The 26,589-nt window shown below is 29.3% G+C and overlaps 1 protein-coding gene across 8 annotated transcripts in view; it reads left to right on the forward strand.

The window, feature by feature from the left end:
- Positions 1-26,589, forward strand: part of grh (grainy head) — a 562,310-nt gene that overhangs the window by 499,733 nt on the left and 35,988 nt on the right. For all 8 annotated transcript variants that reach the window (XM_085947266.1, XM_085947268.1, XM_085947267.1 and 5 more), the window contains one exon: positions 6,215-6,326. In XM_085947266.1, the coding sequence (XP_085803392.1) occupies positions 6,215-6,326 (112 nt within the window). The remainder of the gene's footprint in view (positions 1-6,214; positions 6,327-26,589) is intronic.

The raw sequence follows: 26,589 nt of genomic DNA on the forward strand, positions 1-26,589 counted from the left end.
ACCTCATTCAATTACTTAAATATCATTTTTAAAATATATTATTAATATCAATTCACATAATATCACTATGGATAATATATAGTACCAATACGCATTTAAAGTTCCATTAATAATAATACTAGTATACTATATTGTCATTTTTATCAAAGACTTTTCAGAACATATTGTGTAAAAAGAGGAAAACAATACAATATAATATCTTCTCGAATAATCCAGTGAGTCAGTGCAACTTGTTTTCTATGAGGGAGTCATTTCTGAGCATATAAAAAGTTTACAGTGTCTTTCAAGACCGTCCTCTAAATGGAAAAAAAATCATAAAAAATATTTCCCTCACGATAAAACAATAAACCGTTCACAAATTATTATGAGTCAAAGTTTGATGTGCTATATGTATATAAATAGGCAACATGTTTAAAAATGTAACACAGTAATTGATTACCTTTAGAATCTCATTGATAAAACAAGCATGCCTTTTAACTAACCCTTTAATTTTTCCGAGTAACAACTGCAAATTGCAGCTAAAAAACGCAATTATTTGAGCAAGCAGTAGCAACGACTGAGCGAGATGCATCATTAAATTAGCAAAACGACGCTCAAACATTTCATTCATTTCCGTTAGCAATAATTGTTATTGTCGATGCACTTTTAAACAAACCATCAAACGAATTCACCTCACGTATTTATTTAAGAAATAGTGCCATATGTTGTTTTATATAATTATTCATTACGTTCAAAATGAAACTACATCCTCTGACTTATTTTTTAAAAACTCGGAACGAAATATGAGTAGGTACCTAAATTTATAAAAACATGTTTTTGCTTATTAATTAATAGGTAGTACAATGCGTATATTTCATGAATATCTTACGACTTATGGTTACCTAACTTCAGTGGCGAGGGGTCAAGAGAGGAAGTAGGCTGTTGAGATCTGACATGAATAGTGCACACTAAACTTTGTCAGTCATACTCATTTGTTTTAATTGAACTAAGAATACAAACTGCAGATAGTTTTTAAAATCAATTAAACCCTACCTAAATCAAACTTTATAAAGAAGATAGACCGTGAAGATCTGACAAAAATACCGTACACTCTGATAATCATACTAATTAATTGTTTTCACTGAAATAAAAATAGGTACATATATTACAGATTGTGTTGATTAGCTTTTTAAAATTCATTAAGCCTTGCCTACACCAAATAATAATAGATAGAAAATATTATTATATCTATAAAATATCTAAAATTATTAGCATTGTTAATGACTATTAACTATTGTAGCTTGGTTTACGCAGGGTTAAATTGAATTTTTAAATCGAACCAACACCATCGGCAATTTGTATTCTGAAAATAAATAAGTATGACTAATAAAGTTTATTGCGCACTATTTATTTTGAATATCCACAGCATACCTACACCATTCGCCACTGCCTTCCTTCCACTAGACAGAAATCCACGAAGCAAGATTTAAATTCCATGGTTAGTTTATTTAAAGTTACAATAACAGTGAAGATAAAATAGGTAGTGACTTATGTACTGAGAATATACCATAATTAATTAATCACTATAATTTTCAATAATATGAAACCAGGTATATATCTTGTTTTCGTCATCTATACAATATTTTACTAAATACTATTATTTTTTTAATAATAATATTATATATGTCTTTAGTGCTAGTTTGCATGTAGGTTTAAAAGAGAAACATGCATTACCAAGCATGTTAGTTGAATGATGGTGGGAATAATCGTGGCTTTTTTGATACACTGACTGCCAGGCGAGGGTAGCGGCTGCTGAATCTCGGTTCATTACTGCGGCATGTCTGCGGTCTTAATGACCTTCCTGCACGCGAGATGGCGCGGCCAACCTCAAGCTAAATTCCCTTCTGGGTTTCATCCAAGGTTTCCCATGCAGGGACTGCCAATAATTTGCAAACATCCAACCCACTTTAACACACGTGAAAACTGAAAACAAATAAAGAAACATTATACGGACGTGATTAAATGGTGAAAAAATAATTATGAATTCACTAATTAATATTTATCATTTACTTTTAAGTACCTACTACAAAATATACAAATAATATAAACTAACTTTTTTTTATTCAACGAAAAATTCACAAGATTTAAGAATGTAACATTCTAATTATTGAACATACATAATTTTGAAAACACTTCTGAGAAAATATATTATAAACAATAGAAAAAATCTTTTTTGAAAAAAAGTAAGACAACAAGCAGGAATTGAACCTGCATCTCTCTGGTTTCGCGCCCAAGCACATATACTACTATGCTATAGGCGCCATACTTGATTGCGACAAATTTTAATTAATGGATTTTAATACTCTCTGAAATGATTTCCGAATTGAGTTACTATTGGCGATCGGCTTTTGTATTTTGTTTTATTAATATAGTATTTTCAAAATTATGTATGTTAAATGATATGAAAATAATATGAAACGGATGGATTGTATTAAAACCCATTTTCCATTATTTTTTTATGGGTAAATGTAAAAGTTTACAGTCTTTAACATAGGCAGTGCTCAAAACACGCCTGGCGTGTGGCCATTAAATACATATACATTCACTGCTGACCAGTTAATTATGTTTTGGATAACTGGACTTAGAGCTGTTTTACCAAATTCAATTCAATAAAAAAACACACTTATTTAGGAAAAGCGTCTATTTCTAGGTATTATTAGTATTGATATATATAATTCAGTTTCATTTCTGTTGCATTCATCAGAAACAAAATAATAGTTCTCTCCTATGACATTAATATTGTTGACCTTTACATGAATTTACGAGAACAACTCAAAACAAAACAAAAAAAGAACAAAAAATTTGAGAAGATTTAATAAGTTAAATTTACAAAACTCTTGGATTATTTTGATAATTCCTGATCGTCATAAGGATTCATGATATAAAAAAAACTCTCTGTTAGGACTGCGAGGTGACTTGTTACGTATTTATATGAGAGTGACAGTAAAATAGTACTTAAGTATCTTTTCTTGTTTCAATGACATGGTTTGCGGTGAAAGAAAATACAATAATAATATGTGGTGTCATCGATCTCGTTTACATGACAGATAAAATAAAACCCCAATCTCAATATTTGAAACCATATATTGTTATATCATATAACGAGGATTCAATGTGTGATTTGTATGTACCTACTACGTATTAATATAATATGATAGCGCATTATTACTTACTCAAATTATATGTATGAGATTTTTTTCTGTCAAATGTACCTTGCTTTAAGGTATATTCTTCACTATAATTCGGTTAATTTTATCACTCTACATGATAATTTCACTATTCCAACTGAAAATATTATATAAATATTGTTAAAAGGCATTGCAATGAAATTGCATCCCTACATAGTAAACATGATAGAGATAAATACAGATGTTAAATAATAGTACATTTTTAGTGCAGAATAAAAACTGAGGAACGCATTTACCTTGCAAAAAGTTAGTTATGTACACATTAATTGTTTTAAAAAAATAGGATTAATATAGAACTTTCATTTTATAAAATTTTCCGAACATGTCCGATCCTAATAGGATCATATGGGCCTCCACAGTGTGGAGGTTTGTATTAACAGATTTTGTTTCTTTACGAGAAATGAATGTCAGCTTTAGTCAGATTACTCTATAATCCAATGCGATTGTAATTTTATGTTTTTTTAACCAATTAACTGTGATCATACTCTAAATCCAAGCTCACATTGAAAAAATCATTCTACAGTTTTGATCAAACGGTTAGCTCACTAATATAGAAGTAGATACTATATCCACAATGTACAATAATTTAGTTTGTATATAAAATATCAGTAAAAAATGGTTAATTACTTATCTACTATTTTTGCCTAAATCAAACCATCAGGGTTTTCTCTGGATATTAAAAACATTGCAAAATAATTGTATTTTTTTCCAAATGGAGGGCTTAAATCCATATCTAATGTTTTCGGACACACTGATACAAATCCATCATGAGGACACACACAAAATATAGGTGTTATTAATATACTAGTTATCAATAATAATATTTTTTATTCCATAAATCATCATATACAAAATAGATTACTTTTATATATCATGAATATAAATGCGCTAGCTGTATAATAAATCTCTATTTCAAAATATTAATTTGCCGACAGCCCGTGACATAATATTTGTATTATAATAATTATATACACACATAATAATTTTGCTTTACATACAAATGGACATTTATTGTAAACAATAATTATTATTAACAACTACAGCAAAAACATTTGATTGCACCAATTAAATATCGAACATTATCTTCGTAACTCATATAAGTTACTTTATATGACAATTACAGCATATTATAAACATTTAATAAGTATTACTTTGGCCCCCATTGGCTAAAACGTCGTGGTCCAGATTATATCAGTCATTTCTGTACATATAAATATAATGTTCCAACGACTAATGAGAGATTGCTTTCAACATATTGCTGACTATATACATAATATGCAAAGTTTAAAAATTGACGCAAAATTACGAAGGATAATGAAAACACCCCAAGGCAAGAAATTTTCTTCAGCGTTGAGATTGATTGACGCTCGATATTATTATACACAGACTTTCACTGTGCTGAAATACACCTGACATGTTTTGCAACATAATATGTATAATATTCGTTGGATATAATGTACAACAACTATTCTATCCCCACTTTTGTTAATTATTGAGTTATTATGAAGATATAACGCGGTTATCAAAAAAAAAATATTTGTATTTCGTGTTCAATAATGCAATGTACCTATGTCAATATCACAAAATAATTACCCAAGATGCAAATATGTCGCAGTTGTATTATGCAAACAAAAAAATCAGATGCTTAGTCATTCGTATCAGTAGCAAAGGGTGGAGGTAGGCTGTTAATATCCGACAGAAATATTTCACACTAAATGTTGTCAGTCATACGTATTTGTTTTCATTTAAATAAGACTACAATGTGCAGACACTATTGGTTGGTTTTTAAAAATTCATTAAACCCTGCCAAAACCAAACCATAATAGTTTTGGTACGTTATTGGCGATCCGCCAAAAGTAGTGCACACTTTTTCAGTCATACCTATTGGGTTTCGTTGAATTATGGATACATATTACAGATGGTGTTGGTTATTTTTATTAAATTCATTAATCCCTGACTAAACCAAACTATAATAGATAAAAAAATATTATTATATCTATAAAATATCCAAAATATGTATGATGATTATTAATGGCATGATTTTAGATTTTTAGATATACGAGTATTTTTTGGCTATTATTATATATTATTATGGTTTGGTTCGCAGGGTTTAAATAAATTTTAAAAACTAACCAACGCCATCACTAAATTGCAGTCTTAGTTCAATGAAAAAAAATATGTATGACTAATAAAGATTAATGTGCGCTATTTATGGTGGATCTTTACAGCCTACCTCTACCTATTGCCACTGATTCTAAAGGTCTTCTTAACCTTAAGGTTTTTAAATCGATCATTTAGTGACTACTGTCACCACATTTAGTATTAAAGTTAAGAAACGCAAGTGACAAAAGTCAAAATACTCAAATATATTGTTCACAAAATTCAAGCAAATATAACAATTTATTTCATTTAATCGTATAGATAGTTAACTAAAACGGTAGCACACGCATATCAACGTAAGTAAACTCAGTTTTTATGCATAAATTTAACCAAAATATACATAGATAAGTAAAACGTGATTAATTGAAGCCTTACGAGGTCGATACACACTTTTTACTTATATGGAAGACCGTAATTGTTGTTGCGGTTAAAATTCAATAAAGTGTTTAAATAGTTTCCGCTAAAGAAACCTTATAAAAAAGTTATAAATATATTCACACCAGTTTTGCATTAATGACATTTTAAAAGTTGCACATTAAAATATTAAGTGCAAAAATTTAAATAAGCACTTAAAAAAACAAATTCTTATTTTCAAAAAGTCTGATTATCGACACACTGGACCAAAATGGTGGTAGCCGTGAGCAATAATTTATTTACATATTTTCTCCATTTGAGACAATAATTACGTACTGACATATTGCGCTATTTTAAACGTAGTATTTTTAATGTTATTTTTTAAACTATTTTTTTAGATGCCATAAAATGAATTGTATTAGTTTCATGAGTAATAAATAAAATGCTAATTTTGGTTTTCTTTTTTTACACAGAGCGTTGTGATGCTGATGTTCCGAGAAGAAAAATCACCTGAAGACGAAATCAAAGCTTGGCAATTTTGGCACGGCAGACAACACTCAGTCAAACAACGAATTTTAGACGCTGGTAAGTCATCTTATTTTAAATCAGTGAATTTTGCTAAAACTATAGCTACCTCTTCTATGCATTACGACATAAAGACGATGGCGATAAGAAAAATCAGTTACTTAGTTACCCTACATTTAAAAAAATCATATGATTCAATATATTATTACAACATGATAAAAAAAAACCTAAACAATAATCCTTACACCGATGCAAACGTAAAGATACTAAATTACTAAATAAATAAAATAAAACATCTTATAGTGAAATTGACAAATATAAAAAAATATTATTTGTTAAGTGCAACATCTATTTTATGCTCTAAAGCCCTTTTTCTTTCTTACTACTTTTCCGTTTCTTCGTAATAATAATACGAGAAACGAATAAAACATCTACAATGAGATATTTATAAGTTTTTTTAAGTATCTGTATTTAACTCTCCTTTAAGTTACGCTAATTATTATCAATAACTAAACTAACTACATTATCAAAAAATTCAAGAACGTCACAAACAAAAATTTTTAGCAATCCTGACTCCATTTATAAATCAAATTTATTAATTTTATAACTTCATAGGTATGTCTACTGTAATTTAAAATACCTTCAGATCATATTTATTATTTTTAAAAAAATGCAAAAAAGTTGCTTACTTAAATAGCTTAATGTCTAGAACATATTATTATAAACCGGTAAACTGATAATGTGTTAAAATCTTATTCGATTGAAGATTTTTTGTATTTTTTTTTCTAATGGGAATTTTGATGTTAGATAATTTCAGTACCTACTTAAATAATGCTATAGTCTTAAATCATGTGTATATTTAGTATTGAATAAAAACTAATTAAATAAGTATTATACTTATCATATGTTCAGGAAGATATTATTATATTAAATAGATTAAAATAATTTTCTTATATCTTCCTGTAATCATGGTGAATATACCGTATTTTAAATCAATACACATAGCTTCCTTTCATTCGCTATAAAGAACATTTAATTAGCATTTCTTCGAGTGGTCTGAAATTGCTGACCATTAAAATGGTATAAAATTACTTCAAGCTGCGTGAGGAAGGTCTTTTTTCAATAAATTAGATTGTTATGATGATTCCGTAAGGTTCAAAATCATCAAACGCGGAATGCGAATGTCGTTTTGGCGTAAATCATACTTTAATATGGAGACTTTTCACATGAGGTTTCTCTTGCACTGCGATTATCTGATACAAAGTGACGGCAATCCTGTACAGGTAGGCGTTATAATGTTATTAATAGATGCCTGATAATGAATATACTTACTAATTTACGTACAAAATTTATCAAACCAACAACCAATACAAGTTTGTAAAGCTTTTATAAAATATATACTATAAGGTGCATTGGGGTAATTCCGAATATAGGTATATTCCGAAAGTTCAAAAATTCTACCAATCGAAGCGATATTTTCCTATTGGCAACAATTAGTCTAGACGCCATGTTCATTGTGCTCGCCTCGTCAGTCATCGCTAGTCGCTAGTGTCAACAATGCGTGCATACCATCAAGTTTTTTTGGATAAGTGTTTTTCGCGCCATTTTTGCTGATTCGTAATTACCCCAACTTGCATATCTCAGAATTCTGGTAAGTTATTTGAATAAGTGATTGCTTTTACGATAGATTATCGTTTTTTACGAATTTGTGAGAGGAACACAACGTCCTAGCTGTGTTTTTAATTTTTTTTCGGAAATACCCCTTTGGGGTTATTCCGATATATATTCATTCCGCAATAGCCCACTTAACTTTTTCATAGTAATTGGCAGTGATTCTCAATATGTAAAGAAACTAAAATTATATCTAATTTAGATGTACATAATATACTTAATTAAATTAATATTAAAGTAAGTAAATTTAGCATCGTCCTAATAAGAAGCTATCGCACGTCCTATTATAATCTTGGGTAAGTGCGGTAACACCAGCCTTCACTTAACAGCATAACTAGTGTACCGACATCATGAGCGAATATAGCGATTCTGATAATATAGATTATCTTGATTTTGAAGAATTGATGGATGAATACTCTGAAGATGATTTTAAAATATACAAGGAAGAACCAAGGTCACAAAAAAAACAAAAGATGTGAAATATGGTGAAAGTTTAACTGACGAAAAGATACTCATCAACAACGATTCAAATTCTCTCTGTACTAAGAGTAAAGGTGTTAAAGAAAATCAAGCGGATAAAACAGACAAAAAAAAACGAAGAGAAAAGACACATTGAAAGAGATGACAAAGACAACGTTGATGTTTTTATAAAAGGAAAAAATATGACAACTAGAGAAGACTCAAAAGAAAAAGACAAAGATGAACAACTGCTACTAAAACTGAAAAATAAAGATATTGTATACAAAACTCAAGAAAAGGACCCTGCCATGAAGGAAAATTATAAATTAAATGATTCAGTGCTTGTCAGATATTCAATCAGAAAAAATGGAGATTGGGTTCATAGAAGAAATAATAAAACATGAGGAAACATACTTCTCTATCAACTTCTTAAAAAACTATGAGACCACAGCAGCAGCTAACCTTTATTACGACAAAAAGAAAAGATAGTGACAACGTTCCAGAGTCATTAATAGTGAAGAAGATAGATAAACAAAAAAAAGTGCAGATGAAAAAGTATATTACTTATGTAATGATAAAGAGAGAATTTATTTTGACTGATTGCGTACCAAACCAATAGATCATTATTATGTATATGTGAGGCTTTCAGACCATGTCTTAAGCAATTCTGTTATATTTTTTTAAGAGTGTAGCCCGCATTTTAGTTTTAGGTTTGCTAGCAGGAATAAATTATAAGTTTATGCCATAAAAGTAGATGAAAATGATTAAAAAGACAAGTTCCGACTTTGATTTAACATTTTTAATGTTGACTAATTTAATTGTATGGGTATGAAGAAAGTTTATTTGCTATGCAAAAAGCAGTAAGTAAACAAAAGATATCTTTATAAAAAATATTGTTCTATCAAGGTAGTCAAATAAGCATGTAGACTCAAATATTTTTTTTTATATTATTAAAATTATCACTTTCTTTGATTTTCCTCGTCTTTATTTTATTGATTTAAGGTGGTAGGTACTTGTATCATATTGGGATATTTTTTCTCATTATTTGTCACTGGTGGGAACAAAACTGGTAGTGACAACCGGGAATAAACCTGCCCTTTTTCATCCCGTTCCACAATCCCTATAATCCTAAGTACTTAACTGAAATGTTGAGAACCACTACCTTTTTTTGGGGTAATTCCGAACTAATAGTATCAAAAGTTAGGGATTATGGATACTATTAACAAAATTGATGATATCTTGTGTTAGGAGTAATTACGGTCGAAAAAGAAAGGTAAACCTTCGGTCAAAGTGCAATAAAATCAACTTTTGAATAATTTCGGAATTACCCCAAGATAGTTCGTAATTTCCCCAATGCCAAAAAAAAGTGACTCAATATTTCAAATTCTCAATTTAAAGAACCCAACTATATATTCCAGAATCTAATATATATTTATCATACATCTTTTCTTTAAGTACACAGAGGTAAAACAATAATGGCAGTAAATATAAAACACTTTGAATAATTAACCGAAATATATAACCTCTAGCCATCTCATAGAAATTCCTGTCGGAATTACCCCAATGCACTATTGGTGTATTCAAAAATACTGATATTGCGATAAAAATACTGCTCATAATATGTTCACTAAACATTGATCACGACAAATAATTAAAATACTTAAAGTTTTTCAATTTTTATTCAAGAGCTTTTTTTACTATTTCTTTACTAAATGGCTGCTGTATTATTAAAATAATTACTTATAAAACGTTTAATTCTCTGTTATAAATTTGAAATATTCAAAATTATAATGGAAACTTTTTGATCCGTATTATCAATATTACGAGTATGTAGTGAAACAAAATGATAAGTAAACATTTACTCTTTTATGATTAGGTAGGTGCCTACTTATTTTTTCAATACCGTATGGAGTAGGTATTTGTTTTTTTAATAAGGATCTGTTTATGCTATCAATTATTCGTAAATGCTCATAAAAAATTGCATTGTGATAGTCACTGTCGACAATGAAATGTTTAAAACAAATAATGATAAAATATATTTAATTTGAGAGAATAGTACCTACAATTTTTTACCTATTTCTGCTCTACATAATACAATATTATTGTGTAACTTCATAAATTAATTCAAGAAGATTTTTTTTACTTGACTTTAAATGGTGGTTAAAATGTTAACACTTTACAGACATATTGAAATTTAATTATACTGGAAATAAAAAAAAAACCACTTCATATTAAAATTAAACAAGCTACTTAATAATTTTTCAACGTAGCTATCATAATTGTTAAAAACTAATCAATCGACTTTAATATAAAACAAGCTGAAGCATCCATTAACAGGATACATTACTCGGCATTTATATTTCACTTACCGTCTTCAATTTATCATAAACACTTCTCATTAATCCAAAGATGGCTCTGACCGCTCATTAAGGGTATCCGTTTAAAAGCACTACCAATTAGGACTGCAAATCATTTTGTATCATGCTATTAACCAAAGAGGATGTTGGTAGCAGAAAGGTATTATATGACAAATATATTAGAAAAATGACACATTACGTAAAGAAGTCTTTGCCACTCTTTGAATATTGATTTATTACTATTTACCATGTAATATTATTTATTATTACATTGTATATTACAGTCGAACTCGGTTACTACGATCATGGATATAGCGAGATCTCGGATGTACTGAGGAAACATTCGTTGACATTCTATTTATGATTTTCTCCATAAATTTATTCAGTTTTATAAGGAGCTCTTTATCGGATATACCGAGCTAAAATATTGTCAATTTTTTTCTTAAAACTGTTAATGTATCGATCGTTTAAAAACATTTCGACCCTAAGCAATAAAATCCGACCGGACAGGATGCCGCCGGGGTCGGATTACGTTTATGACACTAGTTACCTGCCTAATTGGTGTTTTCACCGACAATATTGAAAAAAAGTATCCACGCATATGGTTGAAATTCCATGTAAAAAATCCAAGGTTTGTGAAATCAATAAGTACCTACCAGCGTCCATTACAATAAACAACTTCTTTTGTGCCATGCTTGTTTCGGGGAAAAATTCTAATTGTGTATTTTTGTTTGAATTGCGACTTTTGTGTTGTGACCGCTCATTTAAAAATATCTATTCTCTGATATAATGAGTAATGCTTATCACGAGCGAATTCAGTTGGTCCTATCTTTCTCGTAATAACCATGTTGGACAGTATATGTGAATACATAATTCAAATTAATTGTTTACTAGTAATCTTTCATCTTTGAGAAATACGTAATTATTATAAAATATACATATATAAAGAGTTTGATTTTTTTCACATCAATGAGACACCTACATAATAGTTGGATCACACATGTCATGGATTATTGCAAGTGCATTATTTTTGAGAAATTTTATTTTGTAACATCGGACCCTTTTATGGTACCGAAATGAAATTCTAGTAAGTCGATAAGTTGTACAAGTTTTAACAGTTTTCTCCAAGTAATAACGGGATAAACGTACAGACCAAATAAAGAGATTAATTCTAGTGTGTATGAAAATTTTTGACTACATATAATTATTGGGACTACTCTTATAATATTTATCCCGCGTTGGTGCTGACAAGTAGACACGATATAATTTTCCTGAACAGAGCATAGTATTTTTTTAGTTACTTACACAAATGACTGTTACAACAGTACATACATTGTTGGAATGGTTGCAGTGTACATAGCAAGCTTGACCAAATGTTTGCCAAAATGACATAAGCGAAATTTTTCAGAAAATAATTTATCTAATATTAGGTAAGTAAAATTATTTATAATTCAGCATCCCAAAATGCGTCAGCATATCTATTATATACACAAGACTACTTTCGGCCGCTACGCAGCTATCTAGGATTGGTTTGTATTGAAGTTTTAGCACTTATTGTAACAATTACAATATGTTAGCTGTAATTGTTACAATAAGTGCTATGTTTTAACAGAACCTCTTTGGCTGTGTAAAATTTTATAGCGATATAGACAGTTTTGACTGTTTAGACGGCTAACTTATTGTAAATAGTTACAATAAGTGCTAAAACTTCCATACAAAGCTAGATGCCATAGCGGATGAAAGCAGTCTTGTGTATAGAATAGATGCGCAGGAAGAGTTACTCAGTAATAAAATTATAACATACTTTTGTTAGAGTAGTTAGCAAATAATATAATGAAGATTCCGTTTTTTTTTTATGACATTTGTAAATTTGCAAATTATTACATATTATGCCCGTTTGGCTTAAGAGCATACTTCAGTGAAACGGCAAATAATTTTCAGCAATAGGTGGGACGTAATTTTGCATACGTTGCCAGTCGGAGAGCGATAGTCGACCTGTTCGCACGTCAATTTGTTTTGTGAGAGCATCGGAGGAATTAATTCTTAAATCGTGTAAAGATGACTAAAAAATGTTACGTATTTACTCGAAAAACAATACATGTCAATGCATATATTATTATTATTACTTAAGTTATTATTATGTTATTAATTACGTATTTTATTTACAAGATTATTATTTGGATAAAAATATGTTTAGTACTTTTATTAAATTTATCTTTATTAAAGCGAGACAGTTGAGTAGTGCAATTAGTGTGATTTAGAACAAGAACCCAGTGGGTTGAGCGAATGGCTACAAACAATTTCTCTAAAAATTGTATATTAATTTGTGCACTTAGGACCATAATGGTATATTTTAAAATACTTAATTATTTTTTACGTCTGTGGGAGTCTATTATCAAAATATTCCACCCGAGGTGTGCGTAGATTTTTTCTCTACAAGCCTTCACACGTAAGTATCAATTATCAAACGTAACTTTGGTAGCGATTGATAACTGGAGATGTTATTCGAGATTACAGTGTGCCCAGACTTAATCATTATAAATTACATTCGGCTCCGAATCTGACATAAACACAGGAAGCTGGCTTATAAAATCGATTAATATGCTAATTTCACGAATCTTTTATGGTCCGCCTTTCGGTCGTTTGTTTTCTCCGTCGATACTCCAATGCTAACATTGATGTGAGCAAGTACTCGATACGTGTCTACTTCTTAGGCAAAATGTAGGCAGCCGGACTACACAGTGATTATCTTGATAATTCTAATTTATTGTTTTCCTACTTTAAAAATACATCAATGATAATTGCAGTAATAAATCCATTGCGCAATTTAGGCTTCAACTTTCCATAATATTAGTTGAAATATCGTCTTCTTTCTGGCTATTTCTATGACCCACTCATCATGTACCCAGACAATTTACCGCGTGGACAGATTCACGAACTATTATCTGGTTACAAAGATATTTACAAAAATATATTTTTAATCAATATGACATTACAAATCAATACCTAATAAATTGTAATGGATTTAAGTATTGTATTATTCCATTTGAGTCGTTTTTTGCGACCCCGGTTTCGTCTTTGGGCATCTTCAAGCGCTGTGTATACTCACCAAAGGCAAACATACACTAGTGTATAGTGAATACTAGTGTATACACTAGAGTATATATATAGTGTATTTTTGTATTTGGTGAGTGTACACAGCGTCTGAAGATGTAGAAAGGCAAAACCTGGGTTGCAAAAAACGACTCAAATGGAATAGTACAAAACTTAAATCCATTAGAATTTAAATTCAAATTCTATCAAGTACCTTCAGTCAATAGTAATAATACAATACCTAATAATTATGAATTGACCATTTGTTTCACAACAAATCTTGTTAAATAATACGGATTGTAGTGTATCCTGTAAAAATATTAATTATTCAAATTCACAGCCAATTTTTAACCGGTAGATTTTGTAAACTTAAAAAAATCTTTTTCTTTTATCAATTGATTGCTGCAATTAATTTTCCGTGACCTCGAGTATGCCATAAATATTTACGTCCTTATTTCACATTGTTGCCTCCAAGCTTTAGAGTATAACTTAATTACCGCAACTTTTATTACTAAGTACATAATATCGGGTCTGCCATAATGACAAATATGCTCATTTTACATGCAAATAATATTCCTAAGATTAATCAGTAAATTTGTGTATTTCTCTACTGAAAACAGAAGTGAAGAAGGAGTACCTACTTAAATCTAAATGATATTGGAAAAATGCCATAAATGCATTTTTTTCTGTGCCATAGAACTTCTGTTATTCAACATTGGTGATGATTTTGGCTATCTTTTTAAACAGGAATGGAATTGTTATCTAGTCTCTGAAATCTCTGAAGTCTCGTTTACCAAAAATCTTCCCTTGAATGATAATATGCAGAAGTTGATATAGTTTTCGATATCACTTTGATAATTTCAACTCCAAAATGCATTTACATACAATAAAATCATTTACATACATACAATTTAGTATATTGTGTATATTATATTGTATAACATAACAAGAGAATGAGTAATACAAAAATTTGTGAGCTTTTTTATATGAAAGTTTTTACTGCGATGTTATTTTCAAAATTGAAAAATAATTAACGCTAAATATTAAGCAAATGTGAAAGTTCACCGTAGAATAAGCATCCACTTAAATCATGTGGGGTTCGTATTCTGAGAGCAAAAAATTGCATCGCGTCTTAACTGGTCACCATCACGCAGCGGCCGATGCCCAAAGATGGCGGAACCGTCTCCCGAGGAATGATAAAAATGCCCTCGATACTACGTGCCTTCGGGAATTAATGATCCCTCTGTAGGTGCAACGTAATAAACATACGTTTTATTTGCAGATGACTTGAATGTTAAGCATTGCCGTGGTCATATTTGCTTCAAAATTTATCTCAGTAGCATTCCATATATAATTTTTGCAGAGTAAAAATATTTTATATATATAAGTAATATTTAACAATAAGTTTTATATATATATTATATCGTCGGTGTTTTATAAAAAAGGCAAATTAACCAAAATGCTATTTTACAGGAGGAGGATTTTTAACTTTTGACATTTATTTGTTAACTACCTGTGGATGATTATAAATAGCTAACAAGTTTATAATAAAGCTTAGAAAGAATACTGTCTTTATAATAGGCTGTATAATATAATATTTTAAAAGGCCTAATATGTCACATTCGCTTTTTATTCCTAATACTAAGTGGATATTCGCCCTTACGATTATCATTTTTAAGTGCTTTCCTGTGGAGATACAAATTCGCCGTTTTTACACAACAAAGCTAGTGATGTACATATTGTTTTTTCATTAAAATCTCAATTTCACCGAAATGGTTGATTCACCCTTTTTACAAAACACCGACGATATGTACTTAAGTATATAAAAGCAATATTTAATTTTTTTTTTTCAATCCGTCTCATTCCATTAGTTTTATACTTAAACATAGACAAGTCGTTTATTTTTGTAGTCTTGATAATAGTGTGACAACCAAAAAGTTATAGAAAGAAAAGTAAATGCTCAGTTAATTAATAGGTATAAATTCCCTTGAGGGAATTCTGTATCCTCAAAAATCAAAATTTAGTATAGTTGACGCTCAGTTTTGTTCACTTATAATGAAAGTAATATGATTTTATACTTACCGTATTTTCAAATATAAATATTTTATATACAAACAACATTGAAATTATTTTTTTGTAAATAGTAAAACACTTATATGGATCACAAAAAGATCATTTTTATAACAATGTTGAGTAGATAATCAAATTATACAACGTTCATGACAAGTCTTCTTTTGGAGATGAATTTACAGAATACATTAGCGACCATAGTAATAGATTGAATATTATTATGTAATTCTTGAATATAGGATTATATTTTTTAAATTATGTAAATTTTCTATGTTAGTATTATTTTTAATGGAAAGGACGCTACTGATGTGAATTTACTCATGCTTTCGCTGCATGCTTAATAATTATATTGCTGTTTAATAAGGCGACTTAATTGTCATCGTTAAAATACATATTTATAGTCCATATTAATAAAATGGAATGAAATACATAATCATTTAATTGTATAAGCAATGGTTTATTATGATCGACTGACACGTAACATTTAACTACATTATACTACATACTTTCATAATATTAGTATAGTACTGTACATTTACAGTGCACATTATAATAAAATACCACAAAGTTAAGTTTCAAAAGTTTTATTTAAGTATATAATTTTGTGAGTAATACCTAGTTTAGGCAGAGCTTTATGGTAAAAATCTTATTTACCCAATCAATACTAAAATGGTGATATCTAACTTATTTTCAATTTATTTGTTGTTTTACTCTTTCACAATTGTCTTAAATTTTCGATTTTTCTTAAAAGGGTACCTACATATCTGTCAAAAAATAATTACCTATCGATTGTTATACTATACCTACATATTTCATAGGTTTATTATTATTTAGGGCGAATTTTGTAGTTCAATGGGTGACTTCTTATATCTTAAATATGTGATTTTATTAAGCTTGCGTGTTTCTGTGATTGATTTACAAATAGGTAGGTACTTCTGTAATACTTTTTTACACTACCTACTACTGTGTTTGGGTCTCATAATCATCTAGTAGTGTTAAAAATATGTTAAAAAGGTTAAACTCACTCATTTATCTATAAAATTAATATTGATTGTGTATATAAGTATATACCTACGCAAGCTATACAAATTAGTAGGTACTTACTAACATCTCTTGCATAAGAAAAGTTGCTCTCTTTGGAAAAAATTCAATATATAAGTACCTATTCGTACTTTAATTTATTCCAAAAATAAAATTGTACACATTTCTTCAAATAGCTACTACCTTGACTAATTTAAATACAGTGTGGTTATATCCATATTACTCATTTTTTTACTTCCATTATTTAAGGTGGGTACAAATTAATCGAAAATTCTTAACTGATTTGCATACAGCATTGAAAGACTGCGTACAAGTACTTAGTATCTAATAATAGATCAAGAAGAATTCCTTTAAAAATAATCCAAAATTACATCTAATTATCAATTTACCGGTTCAACATGGAGCTTATCGATATGTATGTTAATTTTTTATTACATTTCGGTGATTATTTTGAAGGTCCAAAACTTTAACCAATCATTATGATATCATATTACCTATTAAGAAAATATTAAAGAAATATTTTTGACCCAAATACTTCCGTATATTCACAATATCGTGTAAATGTGTCTAATGAGTAATTTCATTATATTATATTTCAGTAGCAAAAAATTGCACGACATAATAAATTATGTATCTACCAGAAATAGTTTAAATAATTTAGACTAACGGTAATTATGTAAATTAACTTTTATATGAAAGCCAAACGATTAAGTAAGTATTAACCGTTTTATTTATTGCAGTTTCAATATAACATATAAATATTCAATGAAATGATCAGCTATTATTATTAAAATAATGCAGACAGCAATAAAAAAAACATTTATCAAACCGTAATTTCCGATAATAGGTTTTTATCTTATCCATGCGTTAAAGTCTTAGTATAGTAAATTTTCGGTGTATCGGAGAAAAGTCACTTTGCGATGTGTATGATAAAGGCTTGAACGCACGGTTCTACTGGTCGCACGAAACCCGATACGCGTCGGCCGAGCTCCCGTCACAATGAAACGTGTCGGGTTGCTTCGACGGCCGCTGGAGTTTCACGGGTCGACAGTTGAACTGCCCTGGAAAGGAGCACTGCGAGGGACTAAATTATATTATTTAATCAAATGTTAAATTAGCTTCAGATAAAGATATTAGTAGGTACTACTCAATTATACGATAGATATGCTACTCAATTTTTGTTCTCGACTTTTCTATTGAGCACAATACCTATAACAATGTTACAATACCATCATAGCTAACATAATATTTTATATAATTACCTAATAGTATGACCAAATATTAATACTTACAACTTTATCGTAAGTTATTTTTATAAATAAATGTTTTACCTATTAAAACGGTTGTAAGTACTTCCTCCTTAGGGGCAAGATATTAAAAAAACTTCTACTGTAGGTACAACCAATATTAAATCAAATAATAATCAATTATTTAATAACTACGTATACTTTTAAAAATCACAACGGTACGGTAGGTATCTACTTTAGTACCCTATGTCAAAATTGAAAAAAGCGTGATACGTGTGGATTTACTATTTACTATGAAATCCACCGTTTTATATACTTAATTTACTGTAGGTATATTTAATTTAAAAAAAGCATTATTTACATTATCTTTAATAGCTACTTACCTAATTATTGCCCACACGACTTCTTTATAAACTAATAAAATTGACAGTTAAAAAAACTAACTAATGAAAAACGTACACAGTACCTACCTACATATGCGATAGTATTTTAAAATCTCTATAACAAAGTTAGAGCCACTTACGTCTGTTACATTCTATTTGTATTTCTTTTCGTTATGCTTAGGTATAGCAAAAAATGTATAATTTATTTAGTTATTTTACGCAGAAATGTATTTTTGTTTTTTGTTTATACATATGATATTATTACGATTTTTCGTGTAGGCGTTTTGTTTCACTGTGGGATTTTCCGCGCCGAGACTCACTGGAGTGAAAATGACGTGTAGGTATAAAGTTTCAACCGAGTCTAAATATCAAATGTTCACAATAGTTGTGTACATACAGTCAACAGTGTACACAGCCTGTGTATTTTTACAGTGTAGTTTACTTAACATGAGGGGTAATACTTTTAAATATTGTAGACCTATGTATCCCATTAGTTAATAAGTATATTCATTTAGGTGTAGGTATTCAAATTATACCGAATGATATAAATAATTCAATACTATTAATAGGAATATAGAAATACTTTAATAATTAAATACCAGAAATTTCTATTTTTGGATCTTGTATTGTATTTTCATATATTTCTCTACAACCAACTAAAAATATTTATTATAATATAAGCACCTACTTGATAATGGATGTTACAATCGAAATACGACAACTATTATTATTAATGTATACTATTGTAAAATAGAATTCTACTATATAAATATTATTTAAATTAATAATATTTATATTTAAATACTTACATATTGAAATACAGTCGAGTGGTTATTGTGTTATCCATCTAATTAGTTTTCTTATAAAAGATACAAAATTAATGTATCACGATTTTTTAATAAGTATAATTATAATATTATTTAAATAGCTACACGAAATCACTAAAAATGTGTCTTATACAATTTTAATATTTTTAAAATATCACATCATTATGTAAAAAGTTTTTAAAAATAATTTCGTTCGCATTTATGGAATCATTCTATTCCAGATGTAAATTCAACACATACCACAAAAAAAAATGTGAGCATATTTATATAAGTCAAGTAGTCGAACCTAAAACAAATTTCACTCCAACCACTTGTTGCATGTTTACATTATAATAATAATATTCTGTTCCAATGTTAAAATCTTCCTTCATGATAACGTATGATGAAATTTTGTAGACCACTGTAGTTCAATTTGAACATCAATATATTTGATGCATGTATTAAACATAGGTATGTACCTAGTTTGATTTTTAATACATCTTGTAAGTGCCCATATATTTCCATATATTTTATTGAAAATATAATGATAAGTAGGCATCCACTAGCCAAAGTTTAATGGCACAACCAATACAACATAACATATCATGATTTATTATTATTATTATATAGGTACCGGGTATTTTCAACAAATCAAGATACAAGGTTTGGTACTGACTCTTTGTCACTATTAAATACATAATATACCTATAAGTATATACTAATAATACATTTAAATGTAGGTATGTATATGATTTTGAAATATTTACCAATTGAGCAGCGTTTTGACCAGGGAACTCAGAAATAATGGGAACTGAAATACATAACGGGTAAGGCGATAGCAGGTAACCGACTCGAGTAAGGAAGAATCCAGGTTGAACTTCCACGCGTGTCAAGAATACGTTTTACGTCGAATACTCAAAACTGCTCTCGGTTTATGCATTTACGCTCATTTAATGTTGGTGTATTACACACAGTATTGCACGTGCATAATGCGTGCTTTATTTTTGTAAGACACTCACACAGTCAAAACCCGGCATCAACATGCGGCGTGTTGAATATAGCCTATCGGTATTCTATTTATTATCTGTTCTGTGGTTTTGACTAATTCTATGATACATAAGCGCAAAATACGTAAATAGTACTAGTATCTGTATGTATATTAAGTTCGAATAGACTAGATTGATGCTACATTTTAGTAGACTTTTATCTTGATATCTTAAATGATTCTGAAGATAAAATAATGCACTTTGCAACAATTCATTACATTTAGAAAAGTGGTCAAATAGCAGAAATATAATATAGTAGTGTTGTGGCGCCCATACACTCAAACGTTTACGTGTTTATTTGGAGCGAATAATACAATTGAATCATGAGTATGTAAATTAGTAAGATAGCAGGGATTGAGTGGTGAGGTGACATGCTAGTGGAGAGACTTATCTGTCTTTATTCGAACGTTGTTTACTAATTCATTGATTTAAAAATATATATAATATGCATAATTTTAATTTTTTATTTCAAACAGACGAAGTCGTAGTTTTGGTTTATCGTTAGTATTCATTAAATATCTAATATAAAAGTCGTCAAAATACAAACATTGTTATTTAAGCAGTAGCGAATACTTATTATTTTATTGCATTTTATCGTTTGATTATCTCAATTCCTTGCGTCACCAATGCACTTACTTAATCTGCAACATTTTTTATTTGGTTATATAAATAATTAAAGTGAATTATTTATTACATATTTATTATTTTAAAAAATATTACATATGCAATAAACAACGTTCAAATTGTTAATTTCGTTGAAATTTATTCAAATTGCCAAAATCAATATTTGACCGGCAAGGTAACCCAGAAGCGCGGTTTAACTTTTTTAATTGAAAGGCAGAATATAAGTGCTTTTCTCAGTATGGTATTATTTATTTAATGCGAGCAAGAAAAAAACACCTTGTCCCCTTTTCGACGAAAGTTCACAAAATTGCCAGTAGCCAAAAACAATCAATCAAATCAACATTCAATAAATATCGTCATTGGGAATGACTATTTGACTTGGGCAATTTGCATGAATTCGGGCACGGTGAAATTCGCCAGAAAATTGCCATAAATGCGCCCCCCGGCGGCGGCCCGATAAATCACGAGAAACCGCCCCCGTCCGAGAGAGGTTGCAGTCTCTCTGGGCCGTGTGGCCTAACGCTGATTTATCGAATAATAATCCGCGCAGATATAATTTTGCTTCGCGAGCGCGAGAACAATTCGAATCTGCAATCAGTCAATTCGCGGGACACGCGACGGGGCTTGCCCGAACTGTTATTATAATAATCGCGACAATGCAACTGGCCAGTAGCGGGTAATACCAAAAGTCGTCTTCTTAAATTAAATTATGAAATTTTAGTATTTCAATTTTACTCGATTATAAATGTTGAGGCACTATGGCCTAACATACGTTTATCGTCGTCATATTTAGTACTCCCGATTATATACTTATAAACGAAAAGCTCATGCCACTTAATAGTCAGTAGGTATATAGGTACACTGCACGTATAAGACAAAGAAGTAACATAATATATAACTTCTTAAATATAATATGATATCCAATAATAAAAACATGACCCTAAGTAAAAGAGAGATCCAGAAACTTAGAGTAGCACAACGTGATATGGAGAGGTGCATGCTGGGCATAACGCGAAGGGACAAAAATAAGAATGAGTGGATAAGGAAACAGACAAGGTTTTGCGATGTAATAGAGTTTATTAAAAGCCTTAAATGGAGATGGGCTGGACACATAGCTCGAAGAAGAGACTATCGTTGGACAAATCTAGTCATCCAGTGGTATCCAAGAAGTACAAAACGTCCGCAAGGTAGACCTAGAGGCCGCTGGAACGATGAAATAATGAAGTTCTGCAGAAGTACGTGGCAACGCAATGCACAGGACCGAGAGAAGTGGAAGCAGCTTGAAAAGGCCTTCATCCAGCAATGGATAGATTCAGGCTGATGATGATGATTTGTAATAGAATTCAATATGATACTTATGTACCTACTTAAGACGATAATAAAATTTTCTGTCAGTCTGTTATATCCGTTTGTTAATAAATTAATTATAACTCAAGAACTAAAGACTATAAACTTGTTAAAAACTAAAATAATTATGATGAAACTTACACTAGACTAAATTTTGGTATCTAACAATTAAGTAGATTTTTGTTTTTTTCTGATGACCCAAACATAGGTCCTCATAGTGTAATCCAAAAAAATGTTTTTATTTACTATACCTACATTATTGTTGATGTTACATCTTCACGGATGATTATTTATTGTCAGCTTCAAAATATAAATACAAAAAACATAGGCATTGGCGATTTACTTTTCGATATAATTGACTTTATATATTTCTTTCAATATCTCAAAAGAAATATTTTTTTAAAGAAACAAAAACGCGTGCTTGTCAAAAGATAAATAGTTAGATAACATAAAGCACACCTAAGTAAAGCCGGTAACTTCAGCTTGTATAAATTAAAAAACTTTTTTTTGCTAATTCGTATTATCACAATCATATGCATAAATAATAATAAATAAAAAATACGCCACTGCAGCGATAAAATCCATTCAAAATACAAGCTTCTGGAAATAAGTGTCTATTGTTAAGAAGTAGCTCGCGGCAAATCCGCTCTTGAGAGAACAATAATCAATCTGAAATGGTTGCCTAAATCCTATTACCTTATCTTACAGCGATTAGGGTTGTCGTACTGTGAACGATTGTTTTAAGGTGCATATCTTGTCACGTTTAAGGAAACTTCGCGAAGGTGGCATTCGCCGCTAGCAATTTACTTCGTAGTGTATGAAGAAGTTTTATTATTACGCTTTGAGAAGCTTTTATTATATTGTATAAGTTATTTCTAACTAAATCATAGGACACATGATCGTACTTCTTTTATAGATGTTTTTTTGATAACAAATATTTTAAGCCAAGTTTAGTTTCTAAATAAGCTCTTTTGCAAAATTTTATTGGATTCCAAAACATTCACTTTTAGAAGAATTATTGGGAATAGGTATCAGTATTTCTTGTAGCATACTTATATACCTATTTTTTTTTAAATTTTTTTTTTATATAAATTCTAATGTGGTTTTGGGGTTTTGGGGTAAAGGTGCTTAAGTCAGTTTGGTTGTAGCTGACTGATGTAATCAGTTTTGAAATAAGTCATAGTTTTCAAAATACTCTTGCTTGTAAGTTAATTGGTGTATCTTTTTTTTATTTTATGTATAATTAAATGTTTGATAATGTGTTATATTCAATGTTTTGACTATTTTTAATTTTACTTAGAGCTAAAAATGATTTTCTCAATTTAAATTATTATTGCAAATTAAAATATCTTTTAATTTTAATTTAATTACATGTGACCAAATCTATGACACATAAAAAAGAAAACAATTATTATTACACTCATTGGCATTAAAATCTTTATTTCATAAAAACGTGACTTAAGAACTTTTACCGTGCAATCACAAAATTTATAAAAAATGGTTAGGGTCGGAATTACGTATCCTGCATATTTTTAGGAATTAATTAATATGATTAATTGTACTTCTGTTAATATAAATAAATTATTTATTAAATTATTCAATTGCACTTATATTACAAATATGAAAATTAAATATAGATTTTTTAATGAACTATTAGTTTCTACCACTTAAAAATATAGCATTAGGTATATGTTAAGTACATTATTACAATCAATAAATTTCTTTGATCTACACCTATTATTAATTTAATGCTTGCAAGGAATGCAAACGGTAAGCTTGCAGTAAACCAAGCTTTCATACAGGAAACTTCATTGTTTCAATAATAATAATTGCATACTTATAAAGGCTTTAGAATGTTACCTAACGCCTACCGAATATAATAATTCCAGCTGCACTTCTAGTAAAGATTGTTTTAAATCGAATGCATTTGTCTTTATGGATTGCAAAAATTACTACAATCAATTTTATACGATCTATATCAAATTAGCCGATAATTTTATACAGAACAATGGTACATACATAATAATAACAATCATTTCAATTTTGCAATAATTGATTTCAGGTTTTAGACATGAATAACGCAACTTATAAATAAATGCACTTATGATTCACGGATTGCAACATGTGCTACTTAACAAACTGACACTTAAAACATACCAACCATCAATCTAAAATATAAATTATTACTATGTTTATTTTATTTATTTCCATATTTTATTGATTACAGATCACGTTTATATAATTTTAACATAAATGCAATGATGATAAAGATAAATCAAATTATTATGCAATAGTCAAGCTATTATTAATTAATTTTAAATAATATTCATAGAGAAGAGATGCAACAAAAGATAATTTTATAATCTTGACATAATTTTATTCAAATCTTAGATATTGGATAATATTCCATTCTTATATTGTAATACAAGACTCTTGTATGTACATTGATGACCTCTATCAGACTTTTTCTGCTCTATCATCCCCAGTTATCAAATCCTAGTACTCAAAAATCATTTTAAATACCAACAAGCTAGATACGAAAGTCGTACCAAATATGCTTTTAAATACTAAATTAAGCATTAAAAATACATAATATTCTATTTAATTCCAATAATATAATAATATTTTTTTAAATAAACTTATCTGAAAAAAATCTTCGAACCGTAATCGTAATTTTTATTATTATTTGATTATGAATTGGCAGTACTAACCATATTTCATTGCTATTTTAAAAGTGCCGTCTGTCTATGACAGTTAACAATCATTAAAGTAATCTCCACCTTTGAGATCATTAACCGTAATAATGAGGTACTACTTTTATGAGACCATGCTTTTAGATTCTTCAAGGATATTCATCTTCTACAGAACCTCTTTTTACTGGAGTTTTCATCTTAATGATTTTTGGAAGGTGATATTTTTCACCGTGCATTACCTCTACAAAATACTAAAGCGTAGGTATAGCTTTAGCTGTCGTTGTAATACCGAATTGATTCTTAGTTTTTTCACGATATTTTAAGGATATGTACGTTTATACAACTCAAAAGAATTGACCGTTCCTTATAAAGCAACTCTTTTGTCTTAATTATTGCAGCTATTTACATAAACTGTAGCGTGCATGAGAAGAATTACTCGGCCATTTAATAATAGGGGCATTTACGCTTAAAATAAACGCAATTATCGTAACAAACTGAATATTAAAACTGACTTGTTTACACGTGCAAAATAATATTGAGTGCGCAATACATTCGAATCGTGAGATCCTCATTTTAACTGTTTTTCATATGGCAATACTTAATTCCATAGCAGGTTTTTTGGAAATATATTATGCTCTGTGGGCATTATTAGTCCTTCAAAAACTGCGCGCCTGAGGTCTTTAACGTCAAAAATTGCCCGAAGAGTGGTAATGAAACCGTTCAAAATAAAAGATTATATTACCTAAGTAGGCATACAATAATATGATTATAATTTGCTGAAATGTGCAAAAGGCTTCATTTTAACAAAATGCAGCCTTTTCTACCTACATATAAATAAATATTATTTTAAAATGTTGCATATTAATCTGAATAAAAAAAAGGTTCATAACAAAAAATACTTCATTCATAAGTATTCATAAATAATTAGAAAACCTAGTAGTGAAAAATGCAATCTATTGTTCCATATTTTACTTAGCAGGAACAAATATGATGATGACACAGTTTTTTAACCGAAAAAATCTTATTTTTAATTACAGTCACACTATAAAACTGCATGTACATTATCTTCTAAATGAAGATGGTGATCAATAAAACAAATACTACTTTCATTTAAGTACTTTTTTCACTATTACACAATCAAACATACAAAATAATTAATACTTACTACAATTTGGTGACTTGATTCCGCTGAACTATTCACTGAATCATCGTTGCGATTATCACGCGAAACTATTTTGTCCAAAACGTTAATTATGTATCTTATTGGTGGATCTATATATTAATAATTAAAACAAGGGTTATAATTTTATGACAGAAAAGTAATTATTTTTCTCTATGATAAAAGTAAAATCGAAAGGGAGTAAATAAAAAATAATACTTGGGACATCAGCAAAAAGCGTTAAGCATTGTCATACATAATAAAAATATATTCATTTTGTAATAGTATAGCAGTCAAAAACAAAGTATCAGCGAAGTATGTGGGAAT

This window comes from Rhyacophila brunnea, unplaced genomic scaffold, assembly GCF_057557595.1.
Source record: "Rhyacophila brunnea isolate RB1 unplaced genomic scaffold, BYU_Rbru_1.0 scaffold_2, whole genome shotgun sequence".
Classification (NCBI taxonomy): Eukaryota; Metazoa; Arthropoda; class Insecta; order Trichoptera; family Rhyacophilidae; genus Rhyacophila; species Rhyacophila brunnea.